The sequence below is a fragment of the Gopherus flavomarginatus genome, chromosome 1 (genome assembly GCF_025201925.1).
Source record: "Gopherus flavomarginatus isolate rGopFla2 chromosome 1, rGopFla2.mat.asm, whole genome shotgun sequence".
In the NCBI taxonomy this organism is placed as follows: Eukaryota; Metazoa; Chordata; order Testudines; family Testudinidae; genus Gopherus; species Gopherus flavomarginatus.
In genome coordinates this window covers 362,096,495-362,116,465 of record NC_066617.1, presented here as the reverse complement: position 1 = coordinate 362,116,465, position 19,971 = coordinate 362,096,495, and the positions used below count along the sequence as shown (strand labels likewise).

At 47.8% G+C, this 19,971-nt stretch overlaps 1 protein-coding gene across 9 annotated transcripts in view; it reads left to right on the top strand.

Annotated features, from left to right (window-relative positions):
* Positions 1 to 19,971, top strand: part of FAM168A (family with sequence similarity 168 member A) — a 402,338-nt gene that overhangs the window by 356,178 nt on the left and 26,189 nt on the right. For 4 of the 9 annotated variants that reach the window (XM_050930968.1, XM_050930991.1, XM_050930959.1 and 1 more), the window contains 3 exons: positions 3,155 to 3,181; positions 12,575 to 12,700; positions 13,650 to 13,688. In XM_050930968.1, the coding sequence (XP_050786925.1) occupies positions 3,155 to 3,181; positions 12,575 to 12,700; positions 13,650 to 13,688 (192 nt within the window). The remainder of the gene's footprint in view (positions 1 to 3,154; positions 3,182 to 12,574; positions 12,701 to 13,649; positions 13,689 to 19,971) is intronic. The other 5 variants (XM_050930998.1, XM_050930974.1, XM_050931013.1 and 2 more) reach the window with 3 other exon arrangements.

Genomic DNA, 19,971 nt, shown 5'->3' with positions numbered 1-19,971 from the left:
TGCTCAGGGTTGGGGTGCTGGGGGCACAGGTTCTGGGGTGGGGCAAGGCTGGGGATAAGGAACTTGGGGTGCAGACAGGCTGCCCCAGGGCTAGGACCAAAGAGGACTCCCCCCCGGCAGCAGCAAGCTCCAGGGAAGGGACCCCTGCAGCACACTCACTCTGCACCACGGTCACTGCCCATGCTCCTAGGACCTCTCTCAGATCCAGAGAGCCCACTCACCTCCCCTATGGTGGGTACCAGGGGAAGGGGGTTGCCATCACGTGTGGCCTCCCCTGCTGCTGCCCCCCGCCATAGCCTCACTGGGGATGGGGCTGCCCCTTGCCCAGCATGGGGCAGGAGTGGGGACTGCAGGATGGTGGCTGGCGTGGGGGGTAGGGTGTCACAAAATTCACCCAAGCCCCAGCTGCTCAGGTCTAGGAAACCCCCCTCCTCCATCTCCCCTGTGGTGGGTGGGTGGGTGCTGGGGGGGGGGGGGCGGAACTGCCATCACATGTGGCTTCCTTCCTCCCCTGTTGCAGCCTGCTGCCCCTCACCCGAGCCTCACTGGGGATGGGGCTGCCCCTTGCCCAGCATTGGGCAGGAGTGGGGGCTGTGGGGGGAGGGGGTGGATCACAGGGTTAAACCTCACCGAAGCCCCAGCAGCTGCTCAGGTGAATGAGGTCCACCCCAGATGTCCATCTCCTGGCCGGAAGTCCCCTTGGCGTCTCCTCCAGGTGGGTGCCGGGGGATGGGAGAGGGCTCCCAAGCACATGCGTGCCTCCTTTCCCCTCCTGAGGTGCTCCAACGGTCTGCCGGCCCCTGCTCTCTATAGCCTTAGGCAAAAGCAGGGGCAGGCAGTGGTAGCACAGCAAGGGAGAAAAGCACCGGCTGTTTGTTTTTCAGGCAGGGAAGCTCCAAGGGGGAGGTGCGGGGAGAAACCCAGCTCCAAATATTGGTGGAGCAGAGCCCCCAGCCTTGAATATTCCTGGTGCTCGGGCACCACGAGCCCATATAACCTGCCGCCTGTGCCTAAGTCACATTTTCAAAGGTGATTTTGGCACATGGGAGCCTAGCTCTTTGGAGCCAAAGCCCCATTTGAAAATGGGAGTAAGGTGCTTCTGGAGAGCAGAAAGTCTTACAGCTCCCACTTCCTTTGTGTATCTCCTACCAGACAGTAGAGGTGAAGTCAGACTCGTTTCTTCTCTCTTCTCACTGATTCTTTTTATTCATTTGTAGAAGGGGATTTAACAATCAGCTGCTGTCAAACTAGTGCTCCCAAATTGCTTATCAAACTGACAGTAGTTCAGAAATAAATCAGCTCCACACCTGACTCTCAAATTACACCCACTGCAAAACATTCTTTACCTTACTTAAGAAAAAGTTTGTAGGTACATTTAAGAAAGAAAGAAAGAAAGAAAAAGAAAATCCCCTCAGTGACTGTACCAGGATATCTACATGTGGCTGAGTACGATTGTCTCTTAGGCTATATCTACACTGCACATCACTGTTGGCAGTGTGTAGGCTACATGCGGCGGCCATCAGTGGCGATTAACCACTGGGCCAACGGAGCTGTGCCCAGGCACCCTGGCTAATTGAAGGGCCCTGGAAAATGGGCGCCCCCGCACCCTGACCCCACTCTGCCTGCCCGCCTGGCGCTCCTGCCAGGGAATGGGGTCAAAGCGCAGGGGCTTGTCCCGCTCCGCGAGCCTGCCAGGTGCTCCTTTTCAGTATACATACCTCATCTCTCTTGGAATCTTGCTGAATTCTTATAATCAGTTATGCTTTGTGGCAGGGAGTTCCCCAGGTTAATTAAGCATTGTGCAAAAAAAATTCTTTTCATCATTTATCATACTATTTGTTTCCTTTCAATGTCATTAACTGTCTCTTTGTTCTGGAAAGGTAAACTAGGAGAGTCTGGTTAATTGTCTCCGTACCATTCATCACGCCTCTCCCTTCCAATTTCTCTTCATATGATATTTTTCAAATTAAAAACCTTGTATGATGATATTGTATTTAACAGCCTTTGAAGGCACACCTTGTATAGGGCACAGCACAGAGCCTTGGGCTCACTCATTCTGTGTCTTGTATACAAATAACTTTCCTGGACTCAGGCTGGTATACAGAGATTAGTACACAGTAGTATGAGATGTTGTGTGTGCATTTCTAAGGTTGTAGGAAAAAAAACATGTGATATGTTATTTGAGAAATGGTGTGTGGTCCTGTGAATAAAACTGCATCCTACAGCATCCACATATGGGGCAGAGTTAAGTTGTATAGGTATCCTTACTTTAACTCCAAGGCAAATTTGACTTCTCCTGAATTTCTAGGGCTCTTCTATACAGCTAACTTTCTCAAAGTCCTTCTCTAGTTTTGGGAGTTATCCTCTTTAAGGCCCCAATCCTGCATCATCATGATCCACTAGCATGGGAGTAGGGGGCTAAATTAACTGATCCAAAAGCTCATTGGGAATATTTTTAATATCCAAAGCCGTCCTTTGGGATTTAGTCACTGCCAGTGAAGTTAGGAGGCCTTCAGCACCTTGCAGAGCGGGCCCTTTGTTAGCAGTCACTTCAGTATAGCCAACATACCCGGTATAATTAAAACAGAAAAATGAGGATTTTTAAGAAAAAACTGGTACAAAAGGAGCTTTCTATAGTATTCCTTCCATGGATATATGTGACAGAGTGGGGAATGTTCGCCACTGTGTTAAATGGAATTGAATTTAAGTAATACTGTGGTTCAGTGGTTGAGTTAAAACCAGTGGTCTGTATCGATACAAGGAGCTTTTACTCAATTTAAATCAGTTTCTGTCATAGAGCAGGCTGGAAATAATCAAAGTGCTGAAAGGAACATGCTGTCAAGGTTCATGCAACCCACTAAATATGTTTATAGCAGAGGAGACTCAACTTGATTTAAGGAGTTGTAATTTTGAAAATATAAACCAATTTTAAAATGTACATGTGGGTTGTTTTAGATGTTAAGACTTCAGCAGCTTTGCTGTGGAAGGCAGTACTGTACATTTTCAGACTCCAGAACTGCTGTTCTCAATTCTGTCCAGTTTACAGGCAAACTGGTTATACTGGGAAACATATTTGTATAGCATACTGTATGCTGTGTACATATTGGCACAAATCCTTAGTGATCATTTAAAACAAATAATTTTTATTCAACAGAGTTTCAACTCCTGCATTCAGCTAATGGTAGGAGAACTGTTTATCCTCGTGTATGTTAAGCTTATTAATGTGTAACATGATAAATGTGTAGAACTGATATGGAGGGGGTAAACAGCCCGAGGGACAGAGCATCTTTCACCAGTGACCCCTTGCGGCATCTTGGGATATGTATTCATGATTAAAAGCTGCTTTTTATGAAATGCAAAAAAAAAGGTTGCTACTGGAAAGACTGCCTGGCTCAGAAGATAGAGCACCTTTCAGATTTGGTCAGTAGAGACCAAATTACCTTCTGTTGGCTGTTCAGTAGCCTCTCAGGGTATGTCTACACAGCAGCTGGGACTCTGGGAGCATGCTTTCCATTGGGGACAGACAGACACATGCTAGCTCTCTTCAAGCTGGTGTGCTAAACATAGCAGTGCGGCCATGGTGGCACAGACAGTGGCTTAGGCATGCCACCCGAACACACATGCACCCAAGCCCGACCCTTCGGGTGCATACTCGGGTGGTTAGGCCAAGACACCAGCTGTGCTGCTGTGGCCACACTGCTCTTTTTACTGTTGAGCTAGCACATTTGTCTGCCCACACTGGTAAGCATGCTCCTAGCTGCTGTGTAGACATACACTGAGAAATGAGTAAGTGGTTCTGTGATGGGGTGGAGCAGGCCCAGAGGCCCCCTGCGAGAGGCCTCAGGGTCCTGCCCCATCCTGTTTCAGAGGGGAGCAGAAGAGAAGTCCTCCAAGTGACCTGGAGTGGTTGCAGGGAAGCACCCAATCAGAGAGGCTTCAGGGAGCAGCCAGTCCCTATAAAGAGGAGTTGCGGCACCAGACAGGCAGTTCCCTGCTGGAGCTAGCAGAGTGCAGGCAGTGCTCCTAGCTGGCCAAATGGAATTGCAGCACAACACATAGCTCAGTACTAGTAGGGGCTAGGGTTGCCAGTCATCCGGTTTCCGACCAGAATGCCTGGTTGAAAAGGGACACGGGCAGCTCTGGTCAGCACCGCCGACCGGGCCATTAGAAGTCTGGTTGACGGTGCTGCAGGGCTAAGGCAGGCTAGTCCCTACCAGTCCTGTCTCTGCACTGCACCCTGGAAGTGACCAGCAGGTCTGGCTCCTAGGTGTGGGAGTGTCAGGGGGCCACGCACTCTGCCCCCACCCCTGAGCTGTGGCAGTGCGTGGAGCTTCCTGCCCCCCACGCCTAGGAGCTGGACTTGCTGGTCACTTCCAGGGCGCAGCGTGGAGCCAGGGCAGGCAGGGAGCCGGCCTTAGCCCCATTGCACCGCTGAGCGGGAGCCGCCCGACGTAAGCCCGCGCCCCAATTCCCTGCCCCAGCTCTGAGCCCCCCCAAACCTGAAGCCCCCTCCTACACCCCAAACCCCTCATTCTCGGCCCCACCCCCAGCCAGAGCCCTCACCCTCAGTCAGAGCCCTTACCCCCCTTCACCCTAACCTCGGGCCCCAGCCGAGAACACCCTCCCATACCCTGAACCCCTCATCCACAGCCCCACCCCACAGCCTGCACTCTCAGCCGGACATCTCACCCCCTCCCACACCCCAACCCCCACCTCAACCCACAGTGCCCTCCCACACTACCAATCCTTTGGTCCCATCCCCCAGCCTGGAGCTCCCTCCTGCACCCCAAACCCCTCATCCCTGCCCCACACCAGAGCCTGTACCCTCTTCCACATCCCCAACCCCCTGTCTCAACCTGTAGCCCCCTCCCACACTCCAAATCCCTCAGCTCCACCCCCCAGCCTGGAGCCTCCACCTGCACCCCAAGCCCCTCATCCCTGACCCCACCCCAGAGCCTGCACTCCCAGCTGGAGCCCTCCACCTCACCCTCTCCCCCACTCCAACCCCCTGCCCCAGCCTGGAGCCCCTCCCACACCCTGAACCCCTCATTTCTGGCCCCACCCTGGAGCCCTCACCCCCAGTTAGAGCCTCACCCCCAGCCCCAGCCCAGTGAAAGTGAGTGAGGGTGGGGGAGAGCGAGCCACCGAGGGACGGGGAACGTAGTGAACAGGAGGCAGGGCCGCGGGGAAGGGGCGTGGCTTTGGGGAAGGGACAGGACTAGGTTGTTTGGTTTTGTGCGATTAGAAAGTTGACAACCCTAGCAGGGTTGGGGGAGCTAAGAAGAGCTTCTGGCTGGCTGCTGGGCCTGAGCTTAGAAGAGAGCTAAGGGCAAGCCACTGGTGAAAGCCTGAGTCTGTCTGTCCCCCCACCAACTTTTTTGGCCCACATTGGCAGCTCAGCAGAGGCCAAACACTGAATGGACCATGGAGACTGACCTCCTCTCTGTGCCATAGAGGTAGCTGTTGCTGGTGGGAGCCTCATGTTAGCAGCAGCGGAGCAAAAATGTGGTGCTGCAGCTTATGCTGCAAACAAAGAACATGGGCCTGTTGATCCGGCCCTTCTCACCAGAACTAATCTCTCGCAGAGATTCCCAGCAAAGTGTCATGAAATTGGCAGATACTTATTGCTTAGAGACAATCAGCTTCAGTCCTTGGTATTCCCCCAGCATGGTGAGACAAGGCTGAGTCTATGGAACGCAGCTGCTCAGATTTCACTAGGAGGAGTCACCAGCATCCATTATTTCTTGTCAAATCCGTTTGACATTTAATTACAATCCCTGATCTATTCCAAACTATTTATACAATAACAAAACAGTGCTACTAATGACTCCACAAAGGAAGGTGACAGGAGTAAATACCAGCATCTTCCATGGGGGTTCTTTAGAAAGCTAGTACAAGATATTAGCTGGTTCCTAAAAGAACTGTAAAGCTGAAGATGAGGCTGGCAGAGGAAAGCGAGTTTTTTTAACCTCCTTGGCACTGACAGACTCGAAATGCCCAGACAGCCTAAAGCTGCACTACTCAATTTTCAAAGCCAGGCTTGAGGAGTTGGCATCACAGACCTCCTGACTTCCCGCACCAGAGGGGCTGAATGAAACATGGAGGGAATTTTGGGAGAGCCCCTGAGTCCAAAATCCTCTCAGTCCTGCCACTTTCATCCAGACTTGACTCTCATTAGAAAAACAAAAGCAAAGCTTAGCTGGCATCAGTAGGACTCTCTCCCTCTCTGTGTGTCATTTATAGACAGGATAGTGAAATGTAGTTTAAAAGAAAAGAGTGCTAAGGTCTCTCTATTGATTGATTTTGCACCAAGCCTTTCCAAGAGAGAGTTAGCCACCAGCCATTTCATTCTCTGCAGACCTGAGTTACATCAAATGAAGCAACAAAATCTGGCATCGTGCAGGTGAATGTATCTCTCATTCTGCTGGGATTCAGAAACCTTCCCTCGCCAGTGAAAAAATACATTTCTAGCTTACACCAACTCCTTGTTGTGTGTGACTTTGTTTCAGATCTTTCAATATCTGTTAGAATGAGAGAGATAAGGCAGGTTGAAAGATCAATACGGAACTTCGGCATTTCAAATATTGATAAAGCTTATGCAAGTCTGGCTGCCAGACAATTTCGCTATACCCTGTCCTTTCCCTCTACAAAATGCGTGTGCCTAGGATCCAGTGCTGTAAAGAAATGAAGCATGCCAATTATTAAGAGATGAGTGATATTTTGAAAGAATATCAGACTCTTTCCAGGGTTACAGGATCCCTGCTTTAAACCTAATGCATGCTCCCCTCTAGGCCTTCTCTCTTTCTGTGATGTTTTTTTGTTTTGTTTTGTTTTAACTTCCTGCATTCAAACATCCATTTTATTTTCCTGTAAGTAGGACACACATTTATCCACACTGAGCATGGTTTCTGCCTTAACTCTACCTATTAATAATGCAGTAGAGAATAATGCAGGCCATCCATTAGTTTGATGCTCTCATCTAGCAGAAAATCAACCCAGGAAATTAGGTTTATCTGTTTTTCGTTTCATGATATGGAGTTTGTAAATTGTCTTCCCTCCCTCCCTCCCCCCACCCATTTCTGGGTGCTTCATCAAGATAATTTCTGTACTGTAAAGGTGTAAAGATAAAGTATCCTGCATACTCCCCCTCCCTCCCCACTCATAGATCATATGTGCTTTAAAAGGAGGAGGAGAAGGATAGGCCAAGGGTTAGGATTCTAGCTAATGCTTTGACAAATCCATGTTCAATTCCCAGTTCTGCCACAGACTTCCTGTGTGACATTGGGCAAGTCACTAAGCCTCTCTTTGCCTCAGTTCCCCATTTGTACAATAGGGATAACAGCCCTGCCCCACTTCACAAGAGTGTTTGAAGATAAATACATTAAAGATTGTGAGGCGCTTAGATACTACATTGATAGTGACCACATAAGTACCTACAGTAAGACTATCCCAAACCTGGCTCCATATTCAAGGCGTTTTTTTGCAAGATGCCAGGTCATGAATAAATGGAGACAGAGGAAAAGATATACTCCATCATATATTGAAATGCTTAGTTCCACTTTCTTTAATCTCAGGATCAGTTGTGTGCACTCATTAACGAGATTGGTTCCATACATGCATCATTTACACTTCTAGTTGAGAGTTTTGCCTCTTTGGCTTTCCATGTATTGTCATCAAGGCCGGCTTTAGGAAGCGCGGGGCCCAATTTGAACAGTTTTGGCAGGGCCTCGGCAGGGATGACTTAAAAAAAAAATGTAAAAAAACCACGTGGGGCTTGTACTCACCAGGCGGTGCTCTGAGTCTTTGGCGGCAGGTCCTTCACTCACTCCAGGTCTTCGGAGGCACTGAAGGACCTGGCACCGAAGTGCTACCAAAGATCCAGAACAGGCGAAGGACCGGCCGCTGAAGTGCTGCTGAAGACCTGGAGCACTGCCAGGTGAGTAAAAATTAAAAAAGGCGCCTCTAGCCAGGGAAGGGATTCTCACTGGGCGTGGGGCCCTCTTGGGCGCGGGGCCTGATTCAGGGTAATTGGTGGAATAGGCCTAAAGCCGACCCTGATTGTCATCATGTTGACTGGAGCACATATTCCCTTACATATAGTTGATGATTGGATGATCAAGGAGTCAGGACATGAGGCCCCATAACTGCAGTACTGTAGGTATTAGGTTCAGCTCCAGTTACTTGTCCAGTCTCAACAGTTGGAATTCAGAGGAATCCTATTAGAGATGGATAAAAGTAAAAGCTTTTCCTTGTCAGTTAATAGTCTTGGAATGAAGCTAAAACAAATCTAGCATATATTGCTGATAACCAGGTGAAGAACTGTGTTAAGTCATCTGAAGTTTATTTGTCTCAGATAGGGTGACCAGATCACCACACTAAAAATTGGGACACATTGGGGTGCCATCATCCCCCCCCCCACAGTCCACCCCAGCTCCTCCCAAGCTCTGCCCCCACTCTGCCCCTGGTCCTGCCTCCTCCCTGCTCGGACCCCCCACTGCACCCTTCCTCATCCCCTGGCCTGCCACTGGCTTGCTGTGTCCTTCCTCAGTCCTCCACCCACCGCTCGCCTCCCCCGCACCCGCCTCTTCACCCCCCCCACCTGTCACTCACCCCTACTGTGCTGACTTCCCCTCTGCCAGGTGGGTGCTCGCCCTCCCCCTCCTCTTCCTGCCCCTGCACCGCCTTCATCCCACCCCCATTCCACCCCTTTCCCCCAAGTCCCCGCCCATGCCCTGCCTCTTCTCTGCCTCCTTCCCTGAGTGCGCCACATACCCGCTCCTCCCCCCCTCCCTCCTGGAAAGCGCTAAGCGCTGCCAAACAGCTGTTAGGTGGCGGGAGGTGCTGGAGGGTGGGAGGAGCAGGAATGCGGCGCACTGGGGAGAGCGGGGGAAGGAGGTGAGCAGGGGGGAGCTTGACTGCAATTTCTCCCTGTGGGTGCTCCGGCCCCAGAGCACCCACGGGGTCAGCGCCTCCCTCCTGCTCGCCTCCTTACCTCAATATCGGGACAAATGGTGTCCCGATCGGGACGCAGGACAAAGGGTTAAATATCGGGACAGTCCGTATTTTATCAGGACATCTGGTCACCCTAGTCTCAGACAATACCTTGTGTGATGGAAGAGTGCCTGACCTGACACCTGGAGGGCAGTTTACAACCCCTAGCCTCCCATGATATCTCTGCTTACAGAACCTGGATGTTGGCTCTGACATCTGTATTTGTACCATCCATGCTGTGTAGCTCTTTCAAAGGACCATAACCTATTTCTGTTCTTAGATGCATCATGAAATTCACATTCTGTGTAGCTCTAAGTGATGTATTCTGTGAGGGTTAGTGATTTAAGAACAAACTGCATCAGGCCAAAATGCAAACTTTCAAACTGCTCAATCCAAATCATTTGAACCATTAATCCATCCAAATGGGGTTGGGGGGGCGTGGGAGGAGTCACCCACAAGGATTTAATTCTATCCTTAAGATAATTGGTCTTTCCAGAAATGCAGATAACATGTCAGGGTCTTGGAGATGAGAGCAGTCTTCAGGTCTGTAGAATAAAAGTGTAAGTGCAAACAGTCAACAAAAGGGATTTTGTAACCTGCTAACATCAGGCATTAGGCAGTCTCTAATATGACATTCACACTGCTGGGTGCCATGCAGGAACAAGCAATAGATATGGAAATCCTCAGTCCCTCACAAGCACTTAGGAATAGTCACAGGCTCATGACACAGCTATCAGATCTTCAAGTAGGGGAGAGGAATCGGAATCCAAATTTCTTTCTTCACTACAAGCCCACATAGGAAACTCCCAGTGTTCTATATGAGAAGATAGAAAGGGAACTTTGGCAATGGAAACAATAGCCTACTATAGGAGAAGCAGTTCTCGTGCCCACTGACTTGTTCCACTGCTGATGGACAAAGCCATAGCTGATCACACTGGATTTCCAGTCCTGCCAGCTCTGATTATTCAGCTCCAGAGCATGTTTTTCTCACACACCTTGGCCCCTGAAATGAGGCAGATTAAATAGTTTGATCCATAACTGGTGTGTCAAGTCATCCTAGCACCTAACAAGGAATTCACAAAAATTGTTTGTTTTTGTGGATTTTTTTAAATAAGAATTAATTGGAGGACATTTGTAACAATTCGAACAATTGTATCTTTTCACTAGCTCCACACACAGCGATTTCACATTAGAATCAAATCAGTAGGCCAGTTCTTGGGGATTGATCTAGCCATCACTTGGTTTTCATTCTTTAGTAGTCAGATTCGTCAAAAGCAAACTATAGTTTGGCCACCCCTATTTAAGAGCCAGGATTCTCTGGAGGAAAGACAATTGTACTTCCTAAATATTGGAAGCCCTCTTTTGTGCTGTCTGATTTAGAGAGTTCTGGTTTCTGTAACTAATTTCTTTTATGAGGACAGAAACCTCAGCTTGTAGGGTCAGTGAGCAGCAAGTTCAGTGCTGACCAACCCTCTACTAGAATATGAGATGGGAGCAAGGGTTGGTATTTTCAAAGGGCCTAAAGGAGTTAAGCTGGGATTGGGCAGTCCCTCAGGCCCCTTTGAAAATGCCAGCCAAAATGCCCGATTTAACTGGCTACCCATGAATCCTATGGTACCCAAATCCACCCTGGGCCCGGACTGGTGAGTGTTGGACAGTAGGTACCAGAGTTTAATACTAATATGCAACAAAAAATTGTGGGGGCTCCATACTGTCGGAGAAAAAGGAGACCAGCTAAATCTTTGAATAACAAGCTCAGCGTACAGCATGTGCCTACTGCAGAGCTCAGCTTGCAGCAGAGCTCTCCTATTGGTGAGCTAACCTCGCTGTTCTTGATGTGCTGCCAGAAAGCCCCTGGTTTAGTGACTGCTGTTTTGTCACAGTTAGACACATGCTGACCATGCACTTGATTGCAGTACGAAAGGTTCTTTAAGATCAAAGTCAATGGTAGTCCTCGTCAGCTTGCTTTGCATGTTTTCTAATGTCCTTTTCAAGTAAGAACAAAGGCTTTGTGACCTAAGTAGATACAAACACATGAAAAAAATGAACATGGAAATTCGTTCCAAAGTGTTCTGAATTTTTGTCTGTCAATTTTCAGTTCAATTTAATAATGCTTGTATTGACATGATAAGCTGTCCATGTCTTGCCAGTATTTTCCCTGCCTTTCATACAACTCCCAGTAAGGCCATGCTCCATGGACTAGATCTGAATAGCATTCAGGAGCTCTGTCTGGAGTAGTAATGCCACTCTTGAAAGTCAAAGTCAATCCAACTGTTTGTTTCTTATTATTCAGAGACACAACTGTTAGTTCTCTGGTGTCTAAGAACCATGTCTAAGTGGATTTGTAATTTTTTCTCAGTGTTTTTGGAGTCTGTTACTTGAAGGTCATATAAAAGCTCATTTTGTTAGAGGTATATCAGTCATGGCAGGCAACCTTAGGGGGTTTCCATTCAAGAGCTTCAAGACAGCCATATTAACCAAACATCATCACCCCTTCCAAATCATGCAGTGCCTCAAGCTTTGGTCTGTTTTGGAGGTTTTGCAGCTCTTCTGACTTTGACTTTCTCCGGACAGTGATGATCACCTTCCAAGTTACAAGGTGATCTGCCAAAAGTGATTGTTTCTACTGACCAGTGTTTCCAAAGGGCATAATATGTTCTACAGCCAAAGCCAGTCTACACAGGGTACTGAGGAACTGCCAATCCCTTCTATCTCCTGATAGGCACAATTAATTCTACCTTGTACTCTATAGCACCTGCCATAGGAGTGTCTTGCTAACACTTGGAATCAAAACCTTCCAGCCTAGCTGTGAGGTAGGCGAGTATTAACATTTCCATTTTACAGATGAGGAAACTGAGGCACGAAGCAGTTGTGACTAGTCTGATGTCATGCAGGAAGTAGTGCCAATGCCAGCCATAAAACTTAGCTCTACGGACTCCCAACCTATCTTTTAACCACAGACCGGCCGTCTCATCAGCCCTGGCAGTCCTCTCATATGAGTTCACATTCCCTCCCACACCTCTTCTTGAGAACTGGAGTCTGTTGCTTTCTAAGTGCATATTGTCAGCATTGCTCAAAAAGGACAGGAAGGCTGGAGACTATGATATAGTGTATATATACAGCCTTAGCCTATTGATGCTGCCTTGAAAATCCCTGAGACCGTTCAAGCATTCTCAAAACTATCCCTGCAAACCATATGCCTAATAGTGTAGATCTGAGTAGGACTCTCACCCATAGGCATAGTTTGACTTCTACATTTGGGTGAGTGGGCAGCTCAGTCAGGCCAATGAAGCTGTGTGTGAGGATGGGGCTGGCAAAGTCCATGCCTGCCCCCCACCGCCCAACTGCGCTCATGCTCTCTCTTTAAGATTCCACCAATCCTTGACAGGTAATTTTCTGGTTTTCCATACCCTTCAGCCTCAGAAAACATGACAAATCATGATATGAAATTCCTAGATGTTTTTTCCTTTAAAAAAATGACAGTTTTAATTTCACCATCAAAAAACGGATACTGTGTTGTCACTGTAATTGACGTCCCGCTGTTTGTTCCTGTATAACACCTTTTCTTCTGTCTTCACTCAAGCTACACTTCTGATGAAGCAGGCCTGGCCACAGACATCCTCCTCTTGTGCCACAGAGGGTACCTTTCACCTCCCAGTGGACACTGGGACTGAGAACAGAACTTACCAAGCTTCATCTGCAGCATTCAGTAAATAAATCTTTTCTTCTGGGGTTTTGCTTTGTTATTTTGCTTCTGTTTAACTCCTCCCTCCCTCTCTCTCCAGTGGCTTGGGGGTTTATGTGGGACATTTGGTCTGCTGGCAATGTGTTGGTTAACTCTATGTCTGTTAAGACTGCTTTGGATATTGGGTGCCAAAAGAACTACATGATTAATAATAATACTGGGCTCAATAGCATTTACTTACGTAGTTGGGAAGAACAATTCCCTTCCACTGCAGGAATTATTGGCTGAAATTCTATAGCAGAAGGTCACATTAAGGTGATCATAATGGTCCCTTCTGGACTTAAATCCTACTAATCTCTGAATACCTTCTTGTCCTGAAGACAAGCTAAATATCGCTGCCCCAAATAAATTTGTCTCCATAAAAAATATGCCAAGGAGGAAAATATTTGCACCTACTTGTGTTAATGAAAAAGAGATATATGGGGTTGAATAGGGAAGCCTCTGTTTTACCTGTATCCTTGATCACTGAGAAAAATGTAAATCATTTTCAGATCTATATTAATATTTTAGTGTATGATGCCCCTCCTCTTTAATGTGCAGAAATCTATTTAGTACAGTAGGTTTGGCCAGATTACTGTACTTGGACTCTCTCTGGTCAAATAATGAATTCTCCTTTGGTAATAAGCAACAGAACACATGCATGTACACACAATAATTAAGCAAAATAGTTTGTGTAGAGCAGAATCCAGGAGAAGAGAGGGTCACTTCATCTTTCATTCAAGAAGGCAACAGAAGTTGGTAATCCTAAAATAAAGATGATTTTCCAGGGATTCAAGTGAAACTCTCAGTAGGACTTTCCCATCCACTTTCCCGCTGTTAGGCTCCCTAAGCCCCAGTTATCACAATACCCCAACCGATGGCTATGTATCCTTCTGTTGATAAGTTTCCTGTTTTGTTTTGTTTCAACTTGCAGGGCAACAGTTTTCCACTACACACTTCAACTACGGTCAATGTATGTATATAGTCACAAGGGTACCTTTGTTCCAGTGCAAATCCTTTAATTAACTAGGCAATTTTAAAGTTTTACTGTGCATACTAAAAGCTCATGCGACAATTGCCATTTTAAATGCAAGCCATGCGTGGTCCACAATCAGCCCCCAAAAGTCACTGCTCTGCCCCAAAATGGTGCCGTACCTCTGAAGTGGCTGCACAGCTCTGTACTGATACAGAAGGACAGCCTAAGATGAATACATCTGGTTTTTCTGTTTGGTGATAACCCAACATCTGTCTGTGAAATATTATTTAGGTAGGAGCAACAGAAATTCTCAGAGATGGAAATTTCTGCCTATTTAGAATTTTTTTCTATCAGTCTAAAAGTTCATATGAAAAAAATGTGTCTGCTATTCAGTGCACTGCAGTACTGCAGAATCTACAATGTTGAGATTTACAGGGTAGAGGGGATTTAACCACACATCTTCCACTAATCGTAATGGAAGATGAATGACTAAGTGGCCTGTACTGTTTTTAGCAGTGTTCTAGATATGGATATGAGAGAGAGTAATACCTTTTATTGGACCAACTTCTGTTGGTGCTAGAGAACAGCTGCTTTGTTTACACTGAGCTCTTCTTTGAAAGTCTCAACCTACAGCCAAACACACTAAAGGATAGATAAACTTCCTCATTCATCCCAAGAGGGTATTAATAGCTAAATCCATAGGTGGTGTAATGGAGGCTGCCCGGGCGGGGAGGGGGGGCAGTGCTGGATATGGGGCCCAAAAATCTCCCTCACCACAACCCCAGGGCTGCAGCAGGGGCACAGAGCTTTTCTGATCTCAGGGCCACAATGGTGCGGGGGCAGGAGTGAGCAGGGGTCGGGGCCGCAGAGGAAGGGGCGGAATAGGGACGGGGCTGTGGGCGGAATGGGGATAGAGCTGCTGGGGGAAAGGGTGGAACTGGGGAATGGCTCCAAGCTCAGAGCTCCAGTCAAGGTCTCTGCTGCAGTCCTGGCTGAGAGTTGGACCCAGGCCAGGACTGAGCTCTCAGCTCCCCTTCAGCCCCCATGGCCCGGACCAAGTTCTCAGCCCCCTCTCCTCCAACCCGACTGGGGCCATGAGGGGTTGAGAGCAGTGAGCAGGGGTGTGGCCTTGGCCGGAAGAGGCAGGGCAGGGGGCTAGCCTCCCCCAAGGAGGAACTTCACTTGCTGACCCTGGTAAAATGATCACAATTAGGCTTTAAAATTAACACTGTTCTAAACACTGTTTCTAAAACTCTCACATATCTTGCATCATTAAAATTTGATTAAAGAAGATTTTAATCCACAAACCAGTGAAAATTGTTCTGTTTAAATTTTTTCCAGTTAATAAATACACCAGATTTAGATTACATCTGTCTAGAGTACTGTCATCTATTTTTTGTTTTGAAGTAACAGCTAAATTATCAGTGAATCAGGAATCCTGAAATTCTGGCAGGTTTGAGTGATTGCAGATCATAGTAGTAAAAACATGCACCACTTAGTATTTCCACTTACTCTAAATCCACATAAAAATGTAATCAGGAATGAGATCTGATGCCAACTAATCACAATCTAGCAGGTCTTTGTTAAACTGATTAAAAGAATCTAGGCCAAAAGCAGTGAGAATGCTATTGTGGAGGAGAATGGTGGTGTTGAGTAAAAAGTTTGTAAATGGATTTGCTGTGTACATAAATAATTCTACCAGCCTTTAAAATAGCAGTTCCTGCCCCTTCCACTGACATGGTAAATGTGGAGGTGAATGGAAAGGTTGTTGCTTTAACAGGGCTTTTAAATTGTTAAATTATTACACATTTAGTAATATTACTTTAAAGCTTTTTTCAATCTCACTTCCCCTGTTTTAGTTTAGTTCCCATTGCTAGGCTAACCGTGACCTGGCAGCATTTGATGGGTCAATGTCTATGATTCTTAATTGTGATGCTAGATGCAGAACTAAAACATTAGCTAGATGTCTGTTAGTCTATAAGGTGCCACAGGATTCTTTGCTGCATTTACAGATCCAGACTAGCACAGCTCCCCTCTGATAATTAGCTAGATGGAAAGTGGCCCACTTTATTTTAAAAGCCAGCACTGCTGGCTCTTGGCACTTTTAAGCTGGAGGGCATTAGCTGTGGAAACACAGGAGGTTCTTCCTTTAGGCTGTTAGATTGTCTGTGTGAAATGAATGGGTTGTTTCAGTCCACTTCCTAGTGGGTAAGTAACACCCCACAATTAGAATAGTATAAGCAGTGTTGTAGCTGTGTCGATCCCAGGATATTAGAGAGACATGGGTGAGGGTATATCTTTTATTGGAGAGCTTCTGTTGATGAGAGAGACAAGCTTTCTAGCTTACACAGAGTTCTTCTTCAGGTCTGGGAAACTTACTCAGGGCACGTCTACACTTAAAATCTCCACTGTGCTGTTGTAGCTCTTTAATGAAGATGCTCTACGCCGACAGGAGAGAGCTGTCTTCTTAATCCACCTCCATAAGAGGCAGCAGCTATGTGGACGGGAGAAGCTCACCCATCAACGTAGAATTGTCTACACTGGGGATTAGGTTGGTACAACGACGTCACTCAGGGATGTGGATTTTTCACACATGAGCGCAGAGGCAACGTGTGTGGGGAGACATGGGGTCATGTGCATCCCCAGATTTTTGTGAGAGCTGAGCTCTCCTCCTCCTGCTGCACCTCCCACCCGACGTGTTTCTGGCTTGCTCGGCCCCTGTCCCTGGCAGCCGGGCCTGGGCAGGGAGTGGAGGGGGCAGGACGGAGCCACTTCTCATACTAGGTGAGGATGACCTAAGGTGCCCAGGTGCCCGTTTTTGACTGGAAAGTCCAGTCAAAAAGGGGATATGGCAATGTCCGGTCAGATCTACTGACTGCACACCCAAAATTCAGTTACTGTGGGCAAGGGAGGCTCTGGGTCATCACCTATCCAGCCGGGGCCGCCTCCTACCTGCATCAGGCGGCTGCAGCTCCCAGCCCTGACTCTGCAGGCAAATCCCTCCTGACTTGGGCAGAAGGGGTGGGAGGGGAAAAGCAGTGAGTGACAATGGGGAGGGGGAAGAGGAGTGGGGAGGTGGTGGGCCTTCAGGGGAAGAGGTGGAGCAGGGGAGGTTCCAGCACTCCTGCTTGAGTGCCCGTTTTTAAAATAGTACCAAGTTGGCAACCCTAGGGTGGTCGCTTTGGGTTGCTGCCTCTGTGCAGTGCAGCAGCTGCCTGAAAGAGAGCCTGGCTGAGGGGGCGGTGGCCCGCCCCCTCCGCTCCCAACCCGGGCCTGGCTGCCAGGAAGTGGGACCAAGTGAGCCAGAAATGTGATGGTGGGGTGGGGTTCCAGCTCACGCTGCCCCTGTCCCCTGCAGTTGGGCCTGGGCGGGCGGGCCACCACCACCTCCCCTTTCGCAGGCACAGAGGCAGTTACCCTGAGCAACCACCTTCAGCTTGTGTGAGAACAGGGTCCATCCTGCCCAGGCCCAGCTGCCAGGGACAGGGGCCGAACAAGCCGAAAACATGTTGGAGGGGGAGGTCCAGCAGAAGAAGAACAGAGCCCTCCGCCCACAGGTAACCCTGGTGGGGAGAGTGCAGTGGCCCCAGGCCAGGCTCAGGATGCGGGGGTCGCTGGAAAAGGCGCCAGGAGCAAGTTCCCTGGCCTCTGCTCAGCCCGAGTTTGGGGCGGTGTCCACACTCGTCCTCCTGCTGAGGTGTCCATGAGGGCGTGGGATCTCTGGGAGACATTGTGGTGCTGTGAGTCCCCCGGCGTCAGGTCCAGCCCAGAGGCATGAGCTCCCCAATTCTGTGGCCCCAGCCCCCCAGGAGCCAGCAGGATTGGCTGCCCTGGCCCAGCGAGATGGGGCAGACCTGTGCCCCCCATTTACATTCTCCCCCCACCCCCGCAGTATCAGCAGGCACAAGTCGTCTCTACCTGAGCAATGTAGTTATACCAGTGCAGGTCTGTAGTGTAGACCTGAGCTCAGAGTGTCACAATTAGCACCTTTATTGATAGTCTCAGCAGAGACTGAGGGCCTGTCTACACTCACAGCGCTGCAATGGCACAGCTGCACTGCTGTAGCTTTTAGTGAAGATGCTACCTACACTGACAAGAGAGCTTCTCCTGTTGGCAGAGGTACTCCACCTCCTTGAAAGGGGTAGCTATGTCAACAAGGGAAGCTCTCCCATTCACATAGCGCTCTCTCCATGGGGGTTTAGATCAGTATAACTATGTCACTCAGGGGGGTGATTATACGGACATATGTTTGTAGTGTAGACCAGCGCTGAGAATTGAATGGGCCCTGATGACTGAGGACTGATCTACCCTGAAAAGTTACATCGGCATGGCTCCTTCTCTTCAGGCTGTGAAAAATCCACACCCCTGAGAGACTTAGTTAAACCAACCCAACACCCAGTGTAGACGGTGCCCGTTCAATGGAAGAATTCTTCCATCGGTCTAGGCCTAGTCTACATTAAAAGGTTAGGTTGACCCAGGGTGTGAAAAATCCAACCCCCTGAATAGTGTTGTTAGACCAACCTAACCTCTGGTGTAGACAGCACTAGGTCAATGGAAGAATCCTTCAGTCGATCTACCGCCTCTCGGGGAAGTGGATTACCTCTGCCAACAAGAGGGTTCTCCCATCGGCATAGGTAGTATCTACATGGAAGGGGTGCAGCTATGCCACTGTAGCATTTCAGTTGTAGACAAGCCCCTAGCTACCACCTCTGGGGGAGGTGGATTAACTATGCTGACAGGAGAACCCCTCCCATCACTGTAGTATGTGTCTACACTGAAATGCTCCAGCAGCACTGCTGCAGGTGTACTGCTGTAGCATTTTAAGTGTAGGCATAGCTTGAAACTCCCCCTTCATCCCTAGAAATAGTCCCTCCCAGCCAGAGCTATGGCACATTAGCAGGGAAAGAATGAATGAGGATTACTCTGTCATTTACAAATCATACCTGTGTATTCCCTTTCCATGCTTCCATCTTAGCTTTAAGAAGTTTTTACTCCCACATATGTACATTTCTGTAGGTCAGAGAAAAGATCATGGATATTCTGCCATTTATTAACATGTTTGTTCCAAATTACAGGCATCCGAAAGCATTTAGAGGCTGTTTGCTAGTCCCATAAAGTGTGCTATTATCTACAAGCTGTTTTAAGGTTGTGAGGATAAGATGGAATATTAATGGAACTGAAATCTTGTCCTTTAATTGCTGTTGTGAACGGCGGCAGATTAAATTTTCACTGTCAGAATTTTTTGATGTGTAATCACTTTTTAAGAAGCTCTACTTTTCCACTCTGCTGTTTTCAAACTGTGCTGCAGCTCCTCAGTCTTCTGTGTTAGATTATCTATTTTTGATGTTGCATAGGCTTTATAAATATGATTTCTAATGTTCACAAAAATGAGAGGCATTTTGAGAGTGAGAGTGAGAGTCAGACACTGCAGGCAAGCACTGGGGCAGTCTTTTCACATACACCTCTTCCGCTGCACCTCGGTCCTCATCTGCAGTACCTCCTTGCTCATCAAATTTTTCAAATCCCTGCACAGTTCTGTCTGTCATTCTGACCTGCAAGCACTCCTCTTTATTCTAGTCCTTAGCTACACCTCAGCATAGACTAAGTGTGATGCAGACCTTTGTGGTGGTTTTGTGAGATGAACACATTTCCATGGACGATATTAAGACTCTCAAACTCATTTGTGATCTAAGTCAGGTTTGTACTGAGGTGAAAGGCTGGAGCGCATAGAGACTTATTAATCTGCCTGAAAGAACTTAAAGCACAGCTGCAAGGCTTTCTTGAATTCCCCCACTAATTTACCATTAAGTACAAATGATTCAGTCAAACTTCACACACATGACCTTCATTTTAAGTGTCTGTGTAACCCTTTAACTCTAAAGGGAGAAAATCAACATAGAATTACAGGAATCCAATAATTTCCTCTGTCCTGGCTGTTTTCAATAGTTCTCTCTATATCTCAGAACTTTGTTGTTTTTTTTTACACTGCTGTTATGCACTATTAGGCAAAGAGCATTTTTACAGAAGAATTCGTATGGCAAGTGAGGGGGTGGGCAGGATCTTGTGCTCAGCAGGGGCACTGCTATCAAAGTGAAATTTGAGAAGAGGCGGGGGTAGAGCATCCACTGCAATATGCATCCGAGTCCAGCCTTTCAACTGAAATGACTGAACTCTCAGCATACTTCTTTGAAGAGAGAAAAGCAGGCATTGGAATCCATGCCTCCAGTGTTGGTTGAGAATGTTTTTCTTAGGCAAGTGTCATTTCTCTCCATATGATAAA